At 56.1% G+C, this 17,593-nt stretch overlaps 2 protein-coding genes across 2 annotated transcripts in view; one reads left to right on the forward strand and one right to left on the reverse strand.

Annotated features, from left to right (window-relative positions):
* Positions 1–17,593, reverse strand: part of CDH23 (cadherin related 23) — a 431,052-nt gene that overhangs the window by 25,333 nt on the left and 388,126 nt on the right. The window contains exons 39-45 of the mRNA XM_077125003.1: positions 10,023–10,244; positions 9,607–9,726; positions 8,779–8,959; positions 3,851–3,984; positions 2,304–2,513; positions 1,627–1,734; positions 115–217 (exon numbers count right to left, since the gene is read on the reverse strand). Of these exons, the coding sequence (XP_076981118.1) occupies positions 115–217; positions 1,627–1,734; positions 2,304–2,513; positions 3,851–3,984; positions 8,779–8,959; positions 9,607–9,726; positions 10,023–10,244 (1,078 nt within the window). The remainder of the gene's footprint in view (positions 1–114; positions 218–1,626; positions 1,735–2,303; positions 2,514–3,850; positions 3,985–8,778; positions 8,960–9,606; positions 9,727–10,022; positions 10,245–17,593) is intronic.
* Positions 14,469–17,593, forward strand: part of VSIR (V-set immunoregulatory receptor) — a 33,532-nt gene continuing 30,407 nt past the window's right edge. The window contains exon 1 of the mRNA XM_077125005.1: positions 14,469–14,572. Coding sequence (XP_076981120.1) covers positions 14,491–14,572 — 82 coding nt within the window. The 5' untranslated portion in view covers positions 14,469–14,490. The remainder of the gene's footprint in view (positions 14,573–17,593) is intronic.

Below are 17,593 nucleotides of genomic sequence, written 5' to 3' on the forward strand. Positions count from 1 at the left end.
CCCCTTCTGCACCCACAGGGGTCTGTGTTCAGCCACATGATGAGGCTGGGCCCCCACTGGTGCTCCTCAGGCACCCGAGTGAGGCAGGGGTTCCTGGGCAGGCCCAGCACCTACCAGCAGGCGAGTTCTCCATCACCTCCGCCTGGTAGGTGCTCTCGGTAAAGAGGGGGTGGTTGTCATTCTCATCCGCAAGAAAGACCAGCAGCAAGTCAAAATCCTGTGGGCAGTAAGAAGGGAGGCAGATTGTAGACGCTGTTCTGGCAACCTGCCCCTGTTGGGGGAGGGCTGGGGGGGTGGGTGGTGCAGGGGTGGGGAGGAAGGCTGGGGGGTGGGTAGGAAGAGGAGGACTTGGGAGGGAGGGGGGAGGAAGGGCTGAGAGGGGGATGATCCAAAAGCCGGAACCAGGGCTCTGGAGAGCTGAGCTCAGTTCCTGCTCTGCTAGCTGGGTGGTCTCTGCAAGCCCTCCCTCCTGCCTAGGTCTCCCTTCACCTCTTCCAGAGGTGTTGTGAGGTTCACAGGAGGCAGTGGATGTGACGGCTATCTAATCACACCCCTGGTGTTAAGGAGACGGGAAGATAAGTCTTGCTTTGCAGACCTTGGAGGCCCACCTGATGCCCCTTTCAGAGCTCAGGCCAAACTTTCACTCCAGTGCTGAACTTCATGCCTTTGAAATCATGTCCATATTTCTCATCTCCATTTTAGGCATGAGAAAACCAAGGTCTGGGGTAGGGGTGGTGGGGGGAGCAACTTTTCAAAGCCATGTGGCAGAATGGGGGCTAGAAGCCAAGTCTCCCGATTCCCCCACTCAGTGCTGCTGCTTCCCAGGATGATTTGGGCCCCTCCTAAAGCAGAGGCAAAGGAAGGGGAAAATGAGAGCAAGACAGAAAAAAGCGGAGGGGAAAAAAAGGGGGTGGGAAGTGAGAGCAGGAAGGAAGGGAAAAGTGTGCAGAATGAGAGAGGCAAGTGGCTTATGGGTACCTGCGGCCTGAATTCTCTGGCTATAGAAATGGGAAAACTGAGGCCCAAGAAGGACAGTGTTTCGGCTGAGTCACACAGGAGCAGCACTGAGAAAAGTCCAAGGACAAGGACTGCTGGCCCCAAACCTCATGGGCTGCAGAGAGAGAGCTGACCCCCCACCCCCAAAGGGCCTGTCTGCTTTGCAATACCCACTTCCTCATTATAAAGGAGTCAGCATCTTCGGCATTTGAGGGGAGGCCACCGGAGCGTGCAGTCGTTTTGGGACCTTAGGGTATATATTTGTGAGTGCATGCCCACATGCAACATAACTGAGGCATGTGCCCAGGTATTGGGGATTGTGAAAGGATAACAATAGTTGGCATTTATGGAGTGTTTGCTGTGTGCCAGGGACATTGCAGAAAATTTCATATAAATTGGCTCCTTCAATCTGCTCCACAACTTTGGAGTAGAAGTTAGCTTCATTTTGCAGAAGAGAAAATGGAGGCTGGGAGAAATCAACTTTCCAGAGCCATACCCCTAGTGACATGTAGAATTGGGGTTTGAACCTAGCGCATGCTGACACCAAAGCCTGTGCATGCAACATTGGGGCCACAGTGCTGCCCTAGAGGGGTGATGTTTTATTGCTCCCCCTGGGCCCTCCAGCCTCACCCTCCTGGCTATGCGTGGGTTCTCCGGGTTGTCCTTCACAGAAACAGTCAGCTTGTACTCCGGGATCCGCTCACGGTCCAAGGGCCGGTTCACAGTGACAATCCCTGTCTGGAGTGTACCAGGCTGGTGAGCCGTGTGGTGACCTGCTCCCCACTTTGGGCTCCGACCTGCAGATGCCCAAGTGCTCCACCTACAGCTCCAGGGTGCTGTACATGCATCCCCTAATTGCCAAAGATAGGGTCTCAAAGGCCAAGAATGGACAAGTAGGTCTTGCCAGGATGGCAGGGACCCACTGTTGCCCAGGCCTTACTGGCTCTGGGATGTGCCCTCTGATGACCATGGGTTGGCAGCTTGGCCACACTCCAAAAGGCCAAGTGAGGACTTCCCAGGTCACCTGGTTACAAACCAACCAAGTGGCACCATCTCTGCCCATGACAAGCCTCGGGAGTGACAGGGAGGCAGGGGTGGCTCTGGGTGCGCCCCAAAGATGGCTCAGCTGGGGAATCCGAGAGTCCATGCTTCCACACAGGCTCCCTTGTCCCCCTGGAGGGGAGATGCCTGGTGAGAAAATGGAAGCAGAAGGAGCCCAGAGAGTGGCAGAAGAAAGCTTCTAGTGCAGGGTCCTCTCCTTCAGGAAACCCCCCAGTAGGCCTCCCAGGGGTCCATCGTGGCCCTACCGTGGCATTGATGAAGAAGGCCCAGTCGCGGTTGCCCGCAGTGATGTTGAAGGTAAGGAGGGCGTTGCAGCCACTGTCAGCGTCACTGGCCAGGACACGGGTGACGAAGCTGGACACGGGGCTGCTTTCGCTGATGGTGACATTCATGGGCAGGTTGAGCAGCACAGGGTCGTTGTCGTTGATGTCCAACACCCGGACCCCCACCAGCATCTGGGCAGTCGGAACAGGAGGGGGGAGGGGCACAAGGGGAGAGGGAGGGCGCGGGGGAGAGGGAGGAGAAGGCGGTGGTGGACATGCGGCAAAATTAGGAAAGGAGGTGATGATGGATGAGATGGAACAGGACGGCAAAGGGAAGGGGATTGAAAGAGAAGAGGTAGAGTTGAGCGTGGAGAACGAAGAGAAAGAGGAAGATGAAGATGAAGAAAATGGCAATAAAAAAGGCAAAAGACTCCCTCTTTCCAAGCCAGCCTGGCAGGTGAGCTCACTGCCTTCCCCCCCCCCCCCCACATGACTCCCAGGGGTGCACATCTCCCTGGCAATGTGGAATCTGACTCCCGGGGATGAGCCGGGACCCAGCATCAAGGGATCGCCTTCTTGACCAAAAGTGGGAAGAGAGAAATGAGACAAAATAAAGTGTCAGTGGCTGAGAGATTCCAGAATCGAGAGGTTACCCTGGAGGTTATTCTTACACATTATTTACAGATCCCCTTTTTCGTTCATGGTATACTGAAGTGGCTGGAGGGAAGTGCCTGCAACTGTTGAGCTGTGTTCCAGTAGCACTGATTCTTGAAGACAATTGTGTAACTATATAACTTTTACAAAGCGTGACCATTTGTGAAAACCTTCTGGCGGATGCTTCCTTTATCCAGGGTATGGAGAGATGAGTAAAAAAATAAATAGATAATAGGGGAGGAATAAGGGGTAAAAACTGGGTAGACTGAAATCCTAGTGGGTCAATGAGAAGGAGGCATAAGAGGTATGGTATGTATGAGTTTTTCTTTTTATTTCTTTTTCTGGAGTGAGGCAAAGCTTCAAAAATGGTCATGGGGAAGAATACACAACTATGTGATGATATTGTGAGTCACTGACTGTATAATATGATTGGACTGTATGCGTGTGGATAGTTCTCAATAAAGATATTACAAAATATAAAAATAATAAAAAGAAAAGCAAGAGAGGATGAAATGGGAATAAAGATGGTAGCAGGAAAGGTCAAGAGGCAGAGGCCGGGCAAAGGGAAGGGTGGAGACGGGCAAACAACTGGGCCGGGACTAGGTGCAGAGGCCTGGCTGGAAAGGACGCCTCTCCGGCGACGTCGGGGCCTCCGAGGAGCACGGCGGCCGTGAGCTGAGCCCCAGAGGCTCCCGGGGTCTGCTAGGGGCCCTGAGGGCCTGGACTGGCTGCAGAACAACCTGCGTCCTCTCTGGGCACGAGGGCGGCCGCATATACAGGACACACGTCCGGGCCAGCAGTGGAGTCTGCGTGGAGAGTGTGGGGTGCAGGGCGGTAAAGCCAGCAGAGTTGGGGGGTGGGGGGGGCAGGCTCACCGTGGAGCTGAGCGGGGGCACGCCCCGATCGCGAGCGCAGATGGTCAGATTGTAGAAGGCAGTGGTCTCCCGGTCCAGCTCCACATCCTTCCGGACCCGCAGCACACCCTCCACGGGAGAGATCAGAAACTCCCCTGGGTGCGGCCCAGGGGACAGTCGCGTTAGCTGGGAATGGTCACAAGCTGCGGAGCTCCCGGGCCTCTCCCTGCTTGCTCTGGCAAGCCGTACTTGCTGGGGAACGGGCAGAGCTGGGGTGTGGGTCCTCCAGTGACCCCAGGTTCACATCCTCATGGGACCTATCGAGGACTGGGAGGTGCAGGAGCAAGAGGGGCCGGGGGCTGCTAGGGGTGCGGTGGGTGTGGGCCTGAGGCTGCCCCTGGAGGCCGCGTGGCCCGTGGGCTTCTGTCCTGCGCCTGGGCGCCCATCTGTAAAACGGGCAGACCAGCAGCTGACCCTGGGTGAGATGGTTGAGTTGAAAAAGTCAGGGATCCCTTTCTATGTAAGTATCCTCTTTCCAGCCACTTTTGGGCAGAAATTGATTAAGGAAGGTATAAGGTACTTTGAATGGGCAGTCCCTCTCGAATATCAGGTCCTGTTAAAAAGGATATTGGGAAAGGGCAAAGCCTAACAGGAAGGAATGCCTTGGAAACGGGGAGCTGGCCGGCCCTGGGGCAGGATGGAGGGGCAGGCAGCTCCTGACAGTCCTCCAGTCATCTCATAGGGTGAGCCACATTTGGGGTGCAGATAGGGTTCCCCCAGGCCTGTGGGCCATGCCTTGGCCTGAAGCTGACTCCTTTTCCTCGGCATTTCTGAGAACTCTCAGGGGCCCTTTGGCTGCAGTGTTTGTCCTGCCCTGGCAAAGGGGCCAGCCGTCTGGAAATGTCTGAGAACAAGAACCTTGGATTCTCTGACTGAGCTGGAAGGGACCTCAGAGACCATCTCAGTCCATACGGAGAAGACAAAACCAGCGTCCCGAAAAGGGCTCTCACAGGAAGTTAATGACCGAGTCAGGACTGGAACCTTCTTCGTCACGTGTTCTCTCTAGAGAACACCACCAGGGTTGACAAGGGTGGCAGAGATGAGAATGAGAGGGAGTGAGGGGAAGTGGCAGAGGGAAAGGAAACCAGGGGAGTAAGTGGGAGCCCAGTGGGAGTGGAGAGGTCAGGGGATGAGGCTCAGGCAAGAAGAAAGAGGAGGGGAGGGGAAGAAGGGATGTGGGGGAAGCCCGAGGAAAAAGGGGCTACCTACCCACCCGGGAGAACCCTCTCTGTCCTCCCCCGGGAACCAGGAACAGGGAGGAAATTACTCTCTTCACGTCTCCTTTTGACACTTGGGGAAAATGAAGCCCTGAATGAAGCACTGACCTGCCCAAGGACACAAAAGAGGCAGGGCAAGGCCAGGGGCCCAGGCTCTCCACCCTCCCCTCCCCTCAACTCTTCTCTACCTGCCTATTCGCATCCAACCTCCCTACTCCCTACCCACAGGTCCTACCACTCTGATTTACAAAACAGCTCCCCTGAGTCCTAACTGCAGCTGGGCTTCCCCACCAGCACTTTGGCTCCTAGGCCTCTGCCCTACCTAGAGGGGTGGAAGCGGCTTGAAGCAGGATTTCCTGAGCCTGCAGCTCCAAGGTCTCCAAAGACCTAGGGATTTCCTTTCTAGGGGTTTCTCAGCCCAGTTTCATCCCCTGGCCATGTGTGGACAGATGGCATCATACCTTTTCCCCAAAGCCAGGGGGAGACAACACTGCCACCCCTTGAAAGAAGGTGTGCTGGTTTGAGAGGATGTATGTACCCTAGAAAAGCCACGTTTTAATCCTAATCCCATTTTGTAAAGGCAGCTGTTTCTTCTAATCTTTATTCAGTACTGTATGTTTCAAACTTTAATCAGGTCATCCCCCTGGAGATGTGACTCAATCAAGAGTGGTTGTTAATCTGGATTAGGTGGAGATGTGTCTCCACCCATTCTAGTGGGTCTTGATTACTTTTCTGGAATCCTATAAAAGAGAAATTCAGAGAGAGCAGAAAAAGAATGACAGAGCCATGAGAGAGCCACAACAGAGAATGCCACAGCACCGCGACACAGAGTCCGCCAGCCAGGACCTTTGAGGATGAAGAAGGAAAACGCCTCTTGGGGAGCTGGAGAGGAAGCTAGCAGATGACGCCGTGTTCGCCATGTGCCTTCCAGCTGAGAGAGAAACCCTGACTGTGTTCGCCATGTGCCCTTCCACTTGAGAGAGAAACCCTGAACTTCATCGGCCTTCTTGAGCCGAGGTATTATTCCCTGGATGCCTTAGATTGGACATTTCTATAGACTTGTTTTAATTGGGACATTTTCTCAGCCATAGAACTTTATTAAATTTCCCTTTTTAAAAGCCATTCCATTTCTAGTATATTGCATTCCGGCAGCTAGCAAACCGGAACACAAGGGAAGGCATTCCTGAAGGCTCAGGGGAGGTGGGCCTGAGGGGCACTGGCCCAGGCTCAACTCCCAAAAAGTCAGCTCGAAGATGGGCAGAGTGGGCAGACCAAAGGCCCTGAACTTCACACTGTCTTCCCTCTCCAGCTTGCCCAGGGGCCTGAACAGCCACCTGGTCCATACCTTCCAGGGGCAGGAGGTTAAAAGCACAGGTTTTGGATTCCACCCTACCTAGGACTGCACCCTGACCACAATGCTGGGTGCCCTTGGACATATTGCTGAGCCTTGATTTTCTCATCTGGAAAATAAGGCCAATAAAGGGCTATCACCACGGGGTTGTGCTCATCTCAGGAAAATCTGGTCTCCTTTATGAGTTCTGCTTCCATGGCAGCTCTTGACATCACTTGGGGGATCCTAAAGAGGGTTTAAGCAGGATGAGGGCTCCAAAGCCTGGGCCTGGCCGGAAGAGACAGATAGCTGGGGGACCTGAGAAGGCTGGGGTTGGGTGGAAGAGGTGGAGATGAGTTTGGCTTGTTTCCCAGCTGTTGTTCGATCATGATCTCCTCCTCGCTGCTTACCAGGGCTTGCAAGAGCCCACTATCTCTGTTGTCTCCCACTGACAGGCATTCCCTTCAGGGCCAGCTGTGGGAAGATGGTCTTCAAGCCCAGTGGCCTTGAGCATGTTGCTTCACCCAGCGGTATGCTGCTAAACTAGCTCTCCAGGAAAGAAGGGCTGATTTGTAGCAACTCGATGTTTTTCAAGATACCGATAGGTATCTTGAAGCCAACCTGAAGTTGGGAAAAGGTGTGCAGAACGGATCTCACGACCTGAATGTCCCGACTCCACCATACCACTGCCTTATCTCCAACTCTCTGGGCCTTTCTTTCGCAATTTGAAATCTGGGAGTGCTCTGTGACTCCCGGGTTATCTTTGGACTGGAAGCAGTAACTCTTCCTTCCTGGGGAGGAAGCCCCAGCCCAGGATCAGTCTGGGGAAACTCCCTAGCCTCTCTCCTCCCTCAGGGAGTCTGCCTCTCTGTCTCCCGGAGACTTTAGAGCCAACTCTGGAGCCCACGTTCCTACAGCGGACCCCTGGCCATGTGTGGATTTAACCTAGGAAGTTTCGCTCATGACTTAAGGCCTGTGGCATGAAGCAGTCTTCCCTTTGCTGGGGTACAGGTGTGAGCCCTGTATCGGGAAGCTGGGGTGCAGAGTTCCATCAAGGAACTCACTGGTAGCTGCCACTACCCAGCAGCCGACCTCCCAGCCAGGCTTTGGTATTCCCCTGTACAGAAGCAGGGACTCTCATGAAACAACAGAACCACTGTGCTTGTGAAAATGGCATAAGAGAAAGCCCCTTGTTCTGTGGGTTTTAGAAGAGGAAGATACAGTGCTTGGCCAGAAAGGAGACTTTTGAGACATGAAAGGATAACAGGTCTGAGCAGTGAGCCGTCACAGCTCTGAGTGGAAGAGGTTCAAGTCTGGCCCTACAGAAGTCTTTTTGTTTACCTCTTTATTGTGGATTAGCCCAGGTTCCATCTTTGGACCTCACCTCTGTCTACTTCCTTGGTGCTGTCTGATCCCTATGCAGCACTCCCAAACAGCTGAGTCCAGTCCTGACCTCGCTCTTGAACTCCAATGTGTGTGCCCGACCCCTCCTGGGCATCTCAATCTTAACCTGTCCGAAATGGAGTTCCTCACTTTTCCCTTTTAGTCTGCTCCTGCCACAGACTTCCATGTGTTAGTGGCAGTGCCAACTTCCCAGCTGCTCACACCATCACAGTCATTCTCGATTTTCCCGCATGTCTCATAGCCTGTCAGTCAGTAAATTCCGCAAATCCTGTTGGCTCTGCCTTCGAAATATACCAGCACCGACCACCTCTCACCACCTCTGGTGCCACTGCCCTGGTCCCAGCTGCAGCATCTGCAGCCTGGGTGATCGCGTCAGCCTCCTACCTGGTGTCCCTGCTTCCATGTCTCAACCCCAAGAGTCTGTTCTCAGCACAGGATGCAGGGTGGTCTTCTTAAAACCTAAGTCAGATCAAGCCCCTCCTCTGCTCAAAGCCCTTCTATGGCTCCCATTTCACTTGGACCAAAAGCCCAAGTCCTCATAAAGGTCCTCAAGGCGCAACAGCATCTGGGCCCAGGACCTCGCTCCCCTCCTCCCTTTCTCATCTTCTCCTGGCTCCACTTCGCACCACCCACAAGGGCTCTCTTGCTTCTCCATGAACATGCTTCTACCTCAGGGCCTTTGCATTTGCTGTTTCTACTCCCTGGGATGCCCTTACCCAGAGCTGCACGTGACCTACTCCTCCTGTCCTTCAGGCCTTTGCTAGAACACCATCTCCTTGGGCAGGCCTTCCCTGAGCACCCTAGAACAGCAGCCTTCACCCTGGCACTCCCCATCCTTGGCTGACTGCTTCGAGACCTCCTTTCTTCTCCTGCTCCTGAGTGGGGGGCGAGGCCCTTTGATCATGTCTGCCCCCCTCCCCTGGCTGAGGCCCACTTACCCAAAGGGTCTCCGTCCACGATGCTGTACTCCACCTGCCCGTTGGGGCCTGAATCTTGGTCATGGGCCAGGAAGGTCCACACTCTGGGCCCCGGCTGGCCTTCAGTGACGTCAAAAGGCCCCTCGTAGTCCCGGGGGAAGGTGGGCACGTTGTCATTGATGTCATTCACATTCACAAGCACCTGGGGTGGTGGGAGCGCTCAGCTGGGCCTCTTCCAGCCAGCCCGGTGCTGGGCCCAGCCCCTTCCGGGCCTCAGTACCCTCATCTGTTAACTGGACCCCATAATCCTGCCTCGTGGGGCTGATGTAGACAAGGGAGGACCTCTCAGCTATGCACACGGCTGCACTGTTCCTGTCAGAGCCCTCCCCTGGGCATTCTGATCATAATAATAACAAAGCTGCACGAACTGCTATTTGTTGCTGTGCTACACTCACTTCACATGGTCTCTGTTCTTCCCACACCTTGAAATGCAGTTTTTACTATGTCCCCCTTCACAGATAAGGAAATCGAAGCCCAGGGAGGTTGAGTGACTCGCCCAGGGTCACACGGTTAGGAAGTGGAGAAGCAGGGATTTGGACCCCTGTTGGTATGAGGGGAGAAAGGCAGGTATCATTACCTGTCTTATATGTCAGCCACACAGAGACATTCAGTGACTGCCTCAAAGTCACACAGCAAGTTTGTGTGAGTCATGGAGTCTGGGACCAAAGCTCTCAGATTTAAGGATTTCCTCTGTTTGCACAACCTTTTACTACCCTCCTCCCCACCATAGAGTTTTCTGAGCCGGTCCTCCCCCCATCCCTTAGGTGGGGCCATGTTCCTCCCACCCACCGTGGTGGTAGAGGTGAGGCGATGGGACAGGATGGGGCACTGGTCCGTGGCGGTGATGATCAGAGTGTAGCGGCCATGGCTGACCTCGTAGTCCAGCTCCTTGGTGGCAGTGATGATGCCCTGGGGGAGACAGAGAGAGGACAAGGCCAGTGGGTGGTGGGTCTTGGGTGCCCTGGGAACCTGCTCCTTCGTGGGGCTCCCTAGTGGGGAATTAGGCCCTGACCCCCTTGGCCAGGGTGGGGACCCACTGCTGCCCTCTCGACCAGACCCCATCCCACCCCACCAGAACATTTCATTTCTCCCCACACTGATTGACCCCAGTGTTGCCTCCTGCATTTCCTGCATCATTTCCCACCACCCTCCCATGATGTCTCTGAGCACCCACTGATCCCTGGACCCCACTGCCAGCTGCTGACCGTGTGTCTGTTGATACGGAAGGTATTGAGGATGTTGCCTGCGATGATGGCATAGGTGATGGTGCCATTGGGCCCCTCGTCCAGGTCCAGCGCCTGGATGGTGACAAGGCTGGCATTGACTGTGTCTGGACCCTCATCCAGCAGCACCTCATAGTGCGGCTGCTGGAACATGGGCGCATTGTCGTTCTCGTCCACAACAGTCACGTACACGTGGGTGGTAGCCTGTGGAAAGGCAGGGTCAAGTTTCTCGATCAGGTGGCTAGGAAGAGTGAGTTTCTCCTAGGCTCCACTCACTTGGTGTGATCCAACACAGAGAGGAGAGGCAGAAGAAAGGATGGGAGGGAGGGAAGTCACAGGCCAGTAGAGGAGTAAAGCACATGAAGCTCAACTAAAAGTCAGGCTAGGAAATGGCTCAGGCCCAAGATGGCGCTCCCATTCCCACTCTTCTGCCCTGTGCCCACAGCAGACATCACTAATCAATCATAGCACTGCCGAGGCAGGGGCAATCTCAGGATCCTTCTCGGCACAGTGACCTAGTGAATAAAACCGGCATAGAAGTTGAAGCCCCGTAGTCACCCTCAGCCCACAGCTTTGCTTGGGCCAGTGTCTTACGAACCCTGGGCCTCTTGTCAGAACACAGGAGGTGAGAAGGAGGGTCAGTCAATCCCACAAAGGATTTAAGCTCCATCCATTTATCATGTACATGGAGGAAATACCTATTTACAGCGTTTTTAAGGGGAAAGATGTTGGATTTGGGACGATTTCATGGTTAGAATTTGTTGATCTGTGTGAAAAAGAAAACCCATAAAACAGGACGTCATTGCAAGCACGGTTTCTGCAGCCCGCTCGCCTGTGACTGGCCACCTCTGGACGGCGCTTGGGCTGACCAGACCACAAGGAACATTCAGCCGTCAGTACCCAGGGCCACCGCTAAGGGCTAAGGGCACTTCGCAAACAGGGTAGAGAAATGGAACCAGGAGATTAGCCAGGGGAGCCGCCCGCGCTCTCTGCTTTTCTGTACCCGGGAGGATGTGCCTCGCAAACTGCCTTACCAGGACTGCCTTGCCATTTGGCTTCCTGACGGGTTGAGCCAGCAGGAAGACAGGAGGCAGAAAGAGAGAGGATTGGGCATCGTCCCTCGTGAAGAGTCCCTCCATTAAACTGTCTTTGGCCGAGGCCTTTCAGAGGGGGCCATCTGTTTCCTGCCAGGACTTCGACTGGTCCAGACTGCAGTTAGTGCCTAATAATAAACTAACTAGGTTATAACAACTGCAAAGATGTCTGGGTAGAGAGAATGTGGCGAAGCGCTTGCCAAGGCCAGAGAACAGAAAACAGGTGATATAAAAAAAGCTGAGTGTAGACAACTTGTGTATAATTTTTTCCTTAGGCCTGGCTAGTTCTGGAGCTGCCTGTAGGGGGACAGACAGATGGGCAGGGGGCCTGGACCCAGGAGGGCTGTGCTGCCCTTGAGGAAGCAGTGATTCCTCTGAGTAATTCCTCTGCATCTTAGGGGGGTGGGCAATGAAAACCATTTCAAAAGCCAGTGGAGCTGGTAGTCCTGCAATAGAGCTGGGTGCCCTTGGGCGGGCCACATGTCCTCCCTGGACCTTTCCTGCCTGACTTGATCTCAAAAGACCTTCCAGCTCTGGCCCCCTGGGGTTCTGACCTTTTGTCGTCAGCCACGTGGACTAAAGCCCTGCCGCTCAGGAGGCATTTGTTTGGGTCTGAGAGGCTCAGTGAATTAGTTATTTAAACACAAACACTCAGGGAGGGGAGGCAAAATGCATTTTTTTTTAACATCTCTCACTGCACCAAAGAGTGGAGAGGGAATTTGCAGAGTTTGGGCGAATATCCTGAAGGGTTTATCCCAGGAATGCAATGTCTTTGAAATCTCTCCCTTTATCTTTGAAAGGTCCTGCAGATTTTACATCTTTCTCCATAATGTATCCATGTTGGGTTTAGTTTAAAATACCGGGCAGGGCCCTCAAATCTTGGAGCAATGAATACTGCCCGGGCCTGGATACAGCTGTGTCCTCACCCTAAAGCAGAGCCCACTTGAGTCCCACTGAGCCCACTGCTCTGCTAGCAAGAGCCTGACCTTGCAGGAAGGGGCCAGATTCCAGCCTCACGGTGGGGGGTGGGATGCTGCTGTTTATCAGGGACACATTTTTCAGACACACGTCCCAGACTCCCTTCACAGGGCTGTGAGGTCTGCAGGGCGGTGGTGGGAGCTGCGGGGAGGTCTACTAGAGTCTCCTCATGGGGCCTCTCCTGCTCTGAGACCAGGCCTGAATCTGGGTGGGGGAAGGCAGGCTGACCTCCTCTTCTGGCCTCTGGAATTGAGAAGGACGACAGTGCTCCCAAAGGCCCTCTGAGCTGGGCCCTTCCTGCAGGCCCTGGCATTGAGGAAGCAGGGCTTGGGGGTGTGCGGATCATGCCAGCACCTTGGGCAATGCCTCCTTCCTTCCTGACCTCAGTGTCTTACCCTGATGTCACCCCACGAGGCTCCCTGGTGGGCGGTGCGGTGGGGAGGAGGAAGGAGGAGAAGTGGCTGGGCCCAGCTTGGCTGCTCTAGTCCTCTGGGGAAGGGGTTGGCAGGGCATTTCTCCCTGCTTCCTTTCACGTAATTCCTAGGCTCTTCCCACTCACCCACTAGGTCCTGGGACAGGGGGAGTCAGGTTTCAAAGGTAGCCTGGGCGAGGCCAGGTCAGAAAGGGGTTGGGGAGAGGGTTGAGGCACTCCAGGTTCACTCCCCAGTGAGCCAGCCTCAAGTCTGCCAGAGGTTGGCCATGGTGGGAAGGGGGCCCAGTGCCCACATGACTTCAGTTCTGGCTTTGTACCTTCTTTGGGGAGAAGACAGCTCACACTCTGCCGGCAGGAAGCGCCCTGGGCTGTCTCCCAAGGTGGAGTCACAAGGTCAGGGTCTTGGCCAAGAACCTGAGGTCATGTCCCATCAGCCTCTGGGTCCCGTCCCAGGTGGCTGGGCCCGCACAGGTCATCTGGTAAGACCCTGAGGCCCTGCCCTTCCTCTGTTGTAGCGTCGCCTGCCCTAGGAGCCAGGACAGGGGGACACCCCCTAGGAGCCCCCAGAGAGCCTGTGACCTGGATCAGGCCACCCATGGGGCCTCCAGAACTCCTGGCTCCCATTTAGTCCCACTATCCTGACTCCTGACCCAGCTGGACTCTCATTCTTCAGTCAGGGGGTCACCTGTGAGCTCAGGACCCCAAATAGGCCAGCAAAGCCTCAGAACGCTTTGGCCAGGCTTGGATGAACTGGATAAAATGGCTGTGCTCTTCCCTCTCCTCGGTGCCAGCCACGGTCACCTCCACTCCACCCAGGCACTCATTGGTCTGTTCTTTCAGATAAGGGGGCACCAAACACCCTCTCCACACCCAGCTTTGTGCCAGGGGCTCAGAAGCATCAGGGAAAAGTCCTGGTCCCCAAAGCTCATAGTCTAGCCCAGGAGGGGGTGTGGACAATAAGGACCAGGGGGCACTTCCTGAAGGGGAGAAGCGGAGCCCTGAGGGATGAGAGGAATTTGGACAATAGGAGAGGAGGGGCCCTGGCAGTGCTGGGCAGGGACTCCAGAGCACAGGCACTTGTGAAAGTGCATGAGTGTGTCCTGAGGCCATCGAGGACAGCCGGGAGTGAGAGCGGTGCACAGCAGGAGAGGAGCTGAGGTCCTGTGGGGACAGGAGCTTGAGTGATATTCTATGGGACGCGCGGATGGATGTTGAACACGCGTGTATATTCCATGTAGGGGTGAGCCAGGCCTGTTGTGTATACTTGTGCCTGCTCCGTGTCTGTGCGGCTGTGCATGTGCATCTGCGCATGTGTGCATGCACACAATTTGCCTAGTTCTCTACAAAAGTCAGATTCCACTTATTTATTCATCCATTTCTTCCACAACTCGGGAGCGCTGGTGACAGGCATATCAGGTCCGGGGCTGGGGGATGTAGGGTACAAGTCCCCACCCGCAGATAGCTCAAAGGATGGTGGTCAGGACAGACATAAACTAGCATTACCTATCATGCTAAGTTATACCTTCTTCTTAGGCTGTACCACAATCATCATCTTCTCTGAAAAGTCATAGGGGAAAATAGAAAGGACTTTAAACTAGCAATCACAGGAGCTGGTGCACTGGGACACCCAGCCGGCTCCCCTGTCTGGGGCTCAGTTTCCCCACCTCTACGGAGGGGATGTGGTGTCAGGGCGCCGGGAAGCCCCTCCCACGGGGCCCTGGGGAGACGCAGTTGCCCCCGCGGCCCCCCGGTGGCGCTGCGGGGCCCGGGAGCGGGCGGCGTTGGGGCCGGCCCTCGGCACTCACTCGCTGGGCGCTCACTCGCCCGGAGGTGTCCCGGGAACCGCCGCGTCCCGCCCGCTCCCCGCGCGCCAGAAGTGCGCCCCGCGCGCCCGCCGCCCCGCTGCAGCTCCGCCGCGCCCGACGCCGCTCCGCCCGACGGCGACATGGGCGTCTCCGCGGTCCCGGAGGCCGTCGGCCGGTGCTGGGGGCCCGTGGTCCTCGCTCTCGTCCTGGCTGCCTCTCGAGGTAAGGCCGGGCAACGGGAGGTTGGGTGCTTGTGGCTGGGGTAGGGAGTGTGTGTGTGTGTGTGGGGGGGGGGGGAGCACTGGGACCCGACCGCGGAGGGGACCTGCAGGTGGGATGGGGGTGTCCTGGGAGCCCCCGCGCCTGCTGTGCTCCCCCATACCGTGGCATGGAGGCTGCTGGGGCCGCTTGGCGGGGTGCAGCTGTTGTCTTTCAAGTGCTGTGGTGGGGCATCTGGCACATCTGCACGCTCTGACAGCTGCCCCAGCAGCAGGCAAGGCTGTCCCGAGAGGACTGCTTGTCCAGCCTTCCCTGCCCAGAACGCCTGGGGCACAAGTAGCTTCTGCAGAGCAGGAGATACACAGGGTGGGGACAGCCGTAGTGTGCTCTTGTGGACGTGACTGGCTTTTGACAGCTCCGATGTTTCCCTGTCCCCCCTTGTCTCAGGGCTCCACAATCTCAGAGGGCATAGGGTGTGTGGGCTGACAGCCAGTACCTGGTGTCCTGGTGACACTCCTGGCTAAGCTCTGGTGGGGGGTGGGCGTGGCAGGGAAGGCTCTTGGGGCCAAAGAAAGGACTAGTTAGGGTGGGCACTGGCCCCTTCCCAGATGTAGGCAGGACTGCCCCGCTGGTCCCTATTGTGAGGGTCGGTGGCCAAGAGTGAATTGGTTCCTGGCATTCTAGTGAGGCTGAAGCTCAGGGACCGGAGTGGGGCACTGGAGAGGAGGGGGCACTCTTCCAGCTCTGCCACCAGTCCCTCTGGCTCCTTGGTAACACGTGGCATCGCTCTGGCCTTGGTTTCCCCAGCTCAAACACAGAGACCCCGCCCAGGGAGACACGACTTTCTTCTGCCGAAGGCCAGACAGGAGGCAGAGGGTGGGGAGAAGCCCCAGAACTCACAGCCCGGTCCCTGGTTCCTGGTTCTGGCCTGCTCCTCAAGAGGGGGCCAGCAGGCAGTCCATGGGACCAAAATTCACCAGCAGAGCCCAGGGAAAGTGTGAGTCCTGTAAGGAGTGAGAGGGAGGCAGGAGCAAAGCTTGACAGAGGGATCCTATAGGCAGGTCAGAAGGAGAGAAGGAGGGGGCAGGGTAAGGGAGAGAGGAGGAGGTCAAGAGAACCCAGAAGGCACCTGAGTAACAGGCAGGGCTGTCTCCAGGCAGTGTGGTATCTCAGTATTTAGAAACTAGCCTGGGCCTCTGATAAGGAAGAGGGAGCATACATCCCACAGACCAGAGCTGCCTGAGCCCCAGCTTGGGTGCTCCACGAGATGACAGCCAAGGGGAGGGAGAGAGTGTCTTCCTGAGATACGGGTGGCTGTCCCATCCCCAAGGCCGTGGACGGGTGGCAGGGCAAGGTTTCCAGGGGGAGCGGGGAATGGCAGCAGGCAGGAGGGGCAGCCCCCAGCCCACCACAGGCCAGTGCATGCTTACCCTGCCCCATTCTCGCCCAAGTGACCCCGCGAGGCCCTTCCTGTTTTCTTACCCCTTCCTGGCCCTCACCTGGCTGGACTGCTCTAGAGAAACTGGCATAGACACTCGGCTCACAAAGCAGCTCAGAGTCCCCCACTCCCCGCCCCCCGTCTTGTCTTCTTAGCCAGTTACCTTCACCCCCAGAGTTCTTGGCCACTCAATCAGCTTGGTGCTCCAAAGGGCCATGTCTTCCTGGGCCCAATTCTGGGGGATAATTAGGGCTCAAAGCAGCTTTCCAGTGCAAAGGGTCAGGAAAATTTTCTTAGCCCTGAACTGTTCCAGGCTCAATATTCTTAGCTGTGATATGGACGTGCTAATGGGCATTCATCCTATTTCCTAGCAGTATTGTGCAATCAGTACTGTGCAAGTAGTACTGTGCAACAAGGGAGATGACAGATGGAGGCCTGTTCCAGGCATGGTCAGGAGGGTCTGTGAGTTGGCACCATTCTGAGTGCCTTTTTAGCAGTTGGGAAGACCCCACCCATCAGCTTGCTGAAGCGCTGGGATTCCCGCGCCCCGCTGCTCCAAGTCAGAGCATTTCTGTCTGGGGAGGTGAGATGAAGGAGGCTGGTGCAGCCTGATTTCCAGCACTTGGGGCTGGGCCAGCACAGAGGAGAATGGCGCTCAGGGACCCAGGAGAGACTGATCACACCTCTTTCCTGGGCCAGACCCAGAGTGAGCTGGGGGGAAGGAGGCACCTGGGAAACCAGGACCTCAGCAGACCCTAAGGATGGTGAAGCTGTTTCTACCCTTCCCGGAATTCCCAGGGCCCACTGAAGTTACTGTCCTTGCCTCGCCCTGAGGGTCTGAGCCCATTCAAGCTCGAAGGGTGCACTAGGGAGGGGAGACCCCCGCCCCCTTCCCCTGCAGCATCTTCCATTTCATGATAAACCAGGATGCAGGACCTTGTTGAGTAACCCAGTGGTGCAAGCTTCTGACGCAGCGATGGTCAGCTCTTAGGAAATCCAGAACCCACTACCCTGGGGTGTAGAGAAACAGCCTTGGGGCCAGCCCATGGGCATGGAGGGCATCTACTCAATGCCAAGGACACCCAGGGGACAGCTGTACTGGAGGTCCCCCCAGTGAGCTGGACTGGCTGCCTCCAGGAACACCTTGTGGTCATTCCTGTTTCCCCCCCAGTAGGACAAAGGCCTCCTGCTGGGGCCTGATCTCCTCTGGCGGTAGGTAGTCTAGGGAGGAGTTGTACTGCTTGAGAGCTAACAGGGGCACCTCCCTGTGTGCATACAGTGGGGTGGGGGTGGGGGTGGTGCTGGCACTGGGGTGGGGCAGGGCCTGAGTGAGCACTGAGGGAAAGAAAGAAAGGAAGGAGGGTTCCTCAGTGTCCACCTGGCCTGTTGGCAGAGACCCTGCAGCAGGAATGGAGACTGAGCTCCACAAACAGAGCTCGGGCCACAGGTTTTAGGCCAACTATTCAGTCAGGGCAGCCTGTCCTCACCAGGGCGGGTGATCCAGGGATCAGCCATGAGGTTTCTGGTGGACCCTGGGTCCTCACAGCAGCAGTGCTGCTACGCCCAAGCACTGCTCCATGGCAAGA

This window comes from Tamandua tetradactyla, chromosome 13, assembly GCF_023851605.1.
Source record: "Tamandua tetradactyla isolate mTamTet1 chromosome 13, mTamTet1.pri, whole genome shotgun sequence".
NCBI classification, from domain to species: Eukaryota; Metazoa; Chordata; class Mammalia; order Pilosa; family Myrmecophagidae; genus Tamandua; species Tamandua tetradactyla.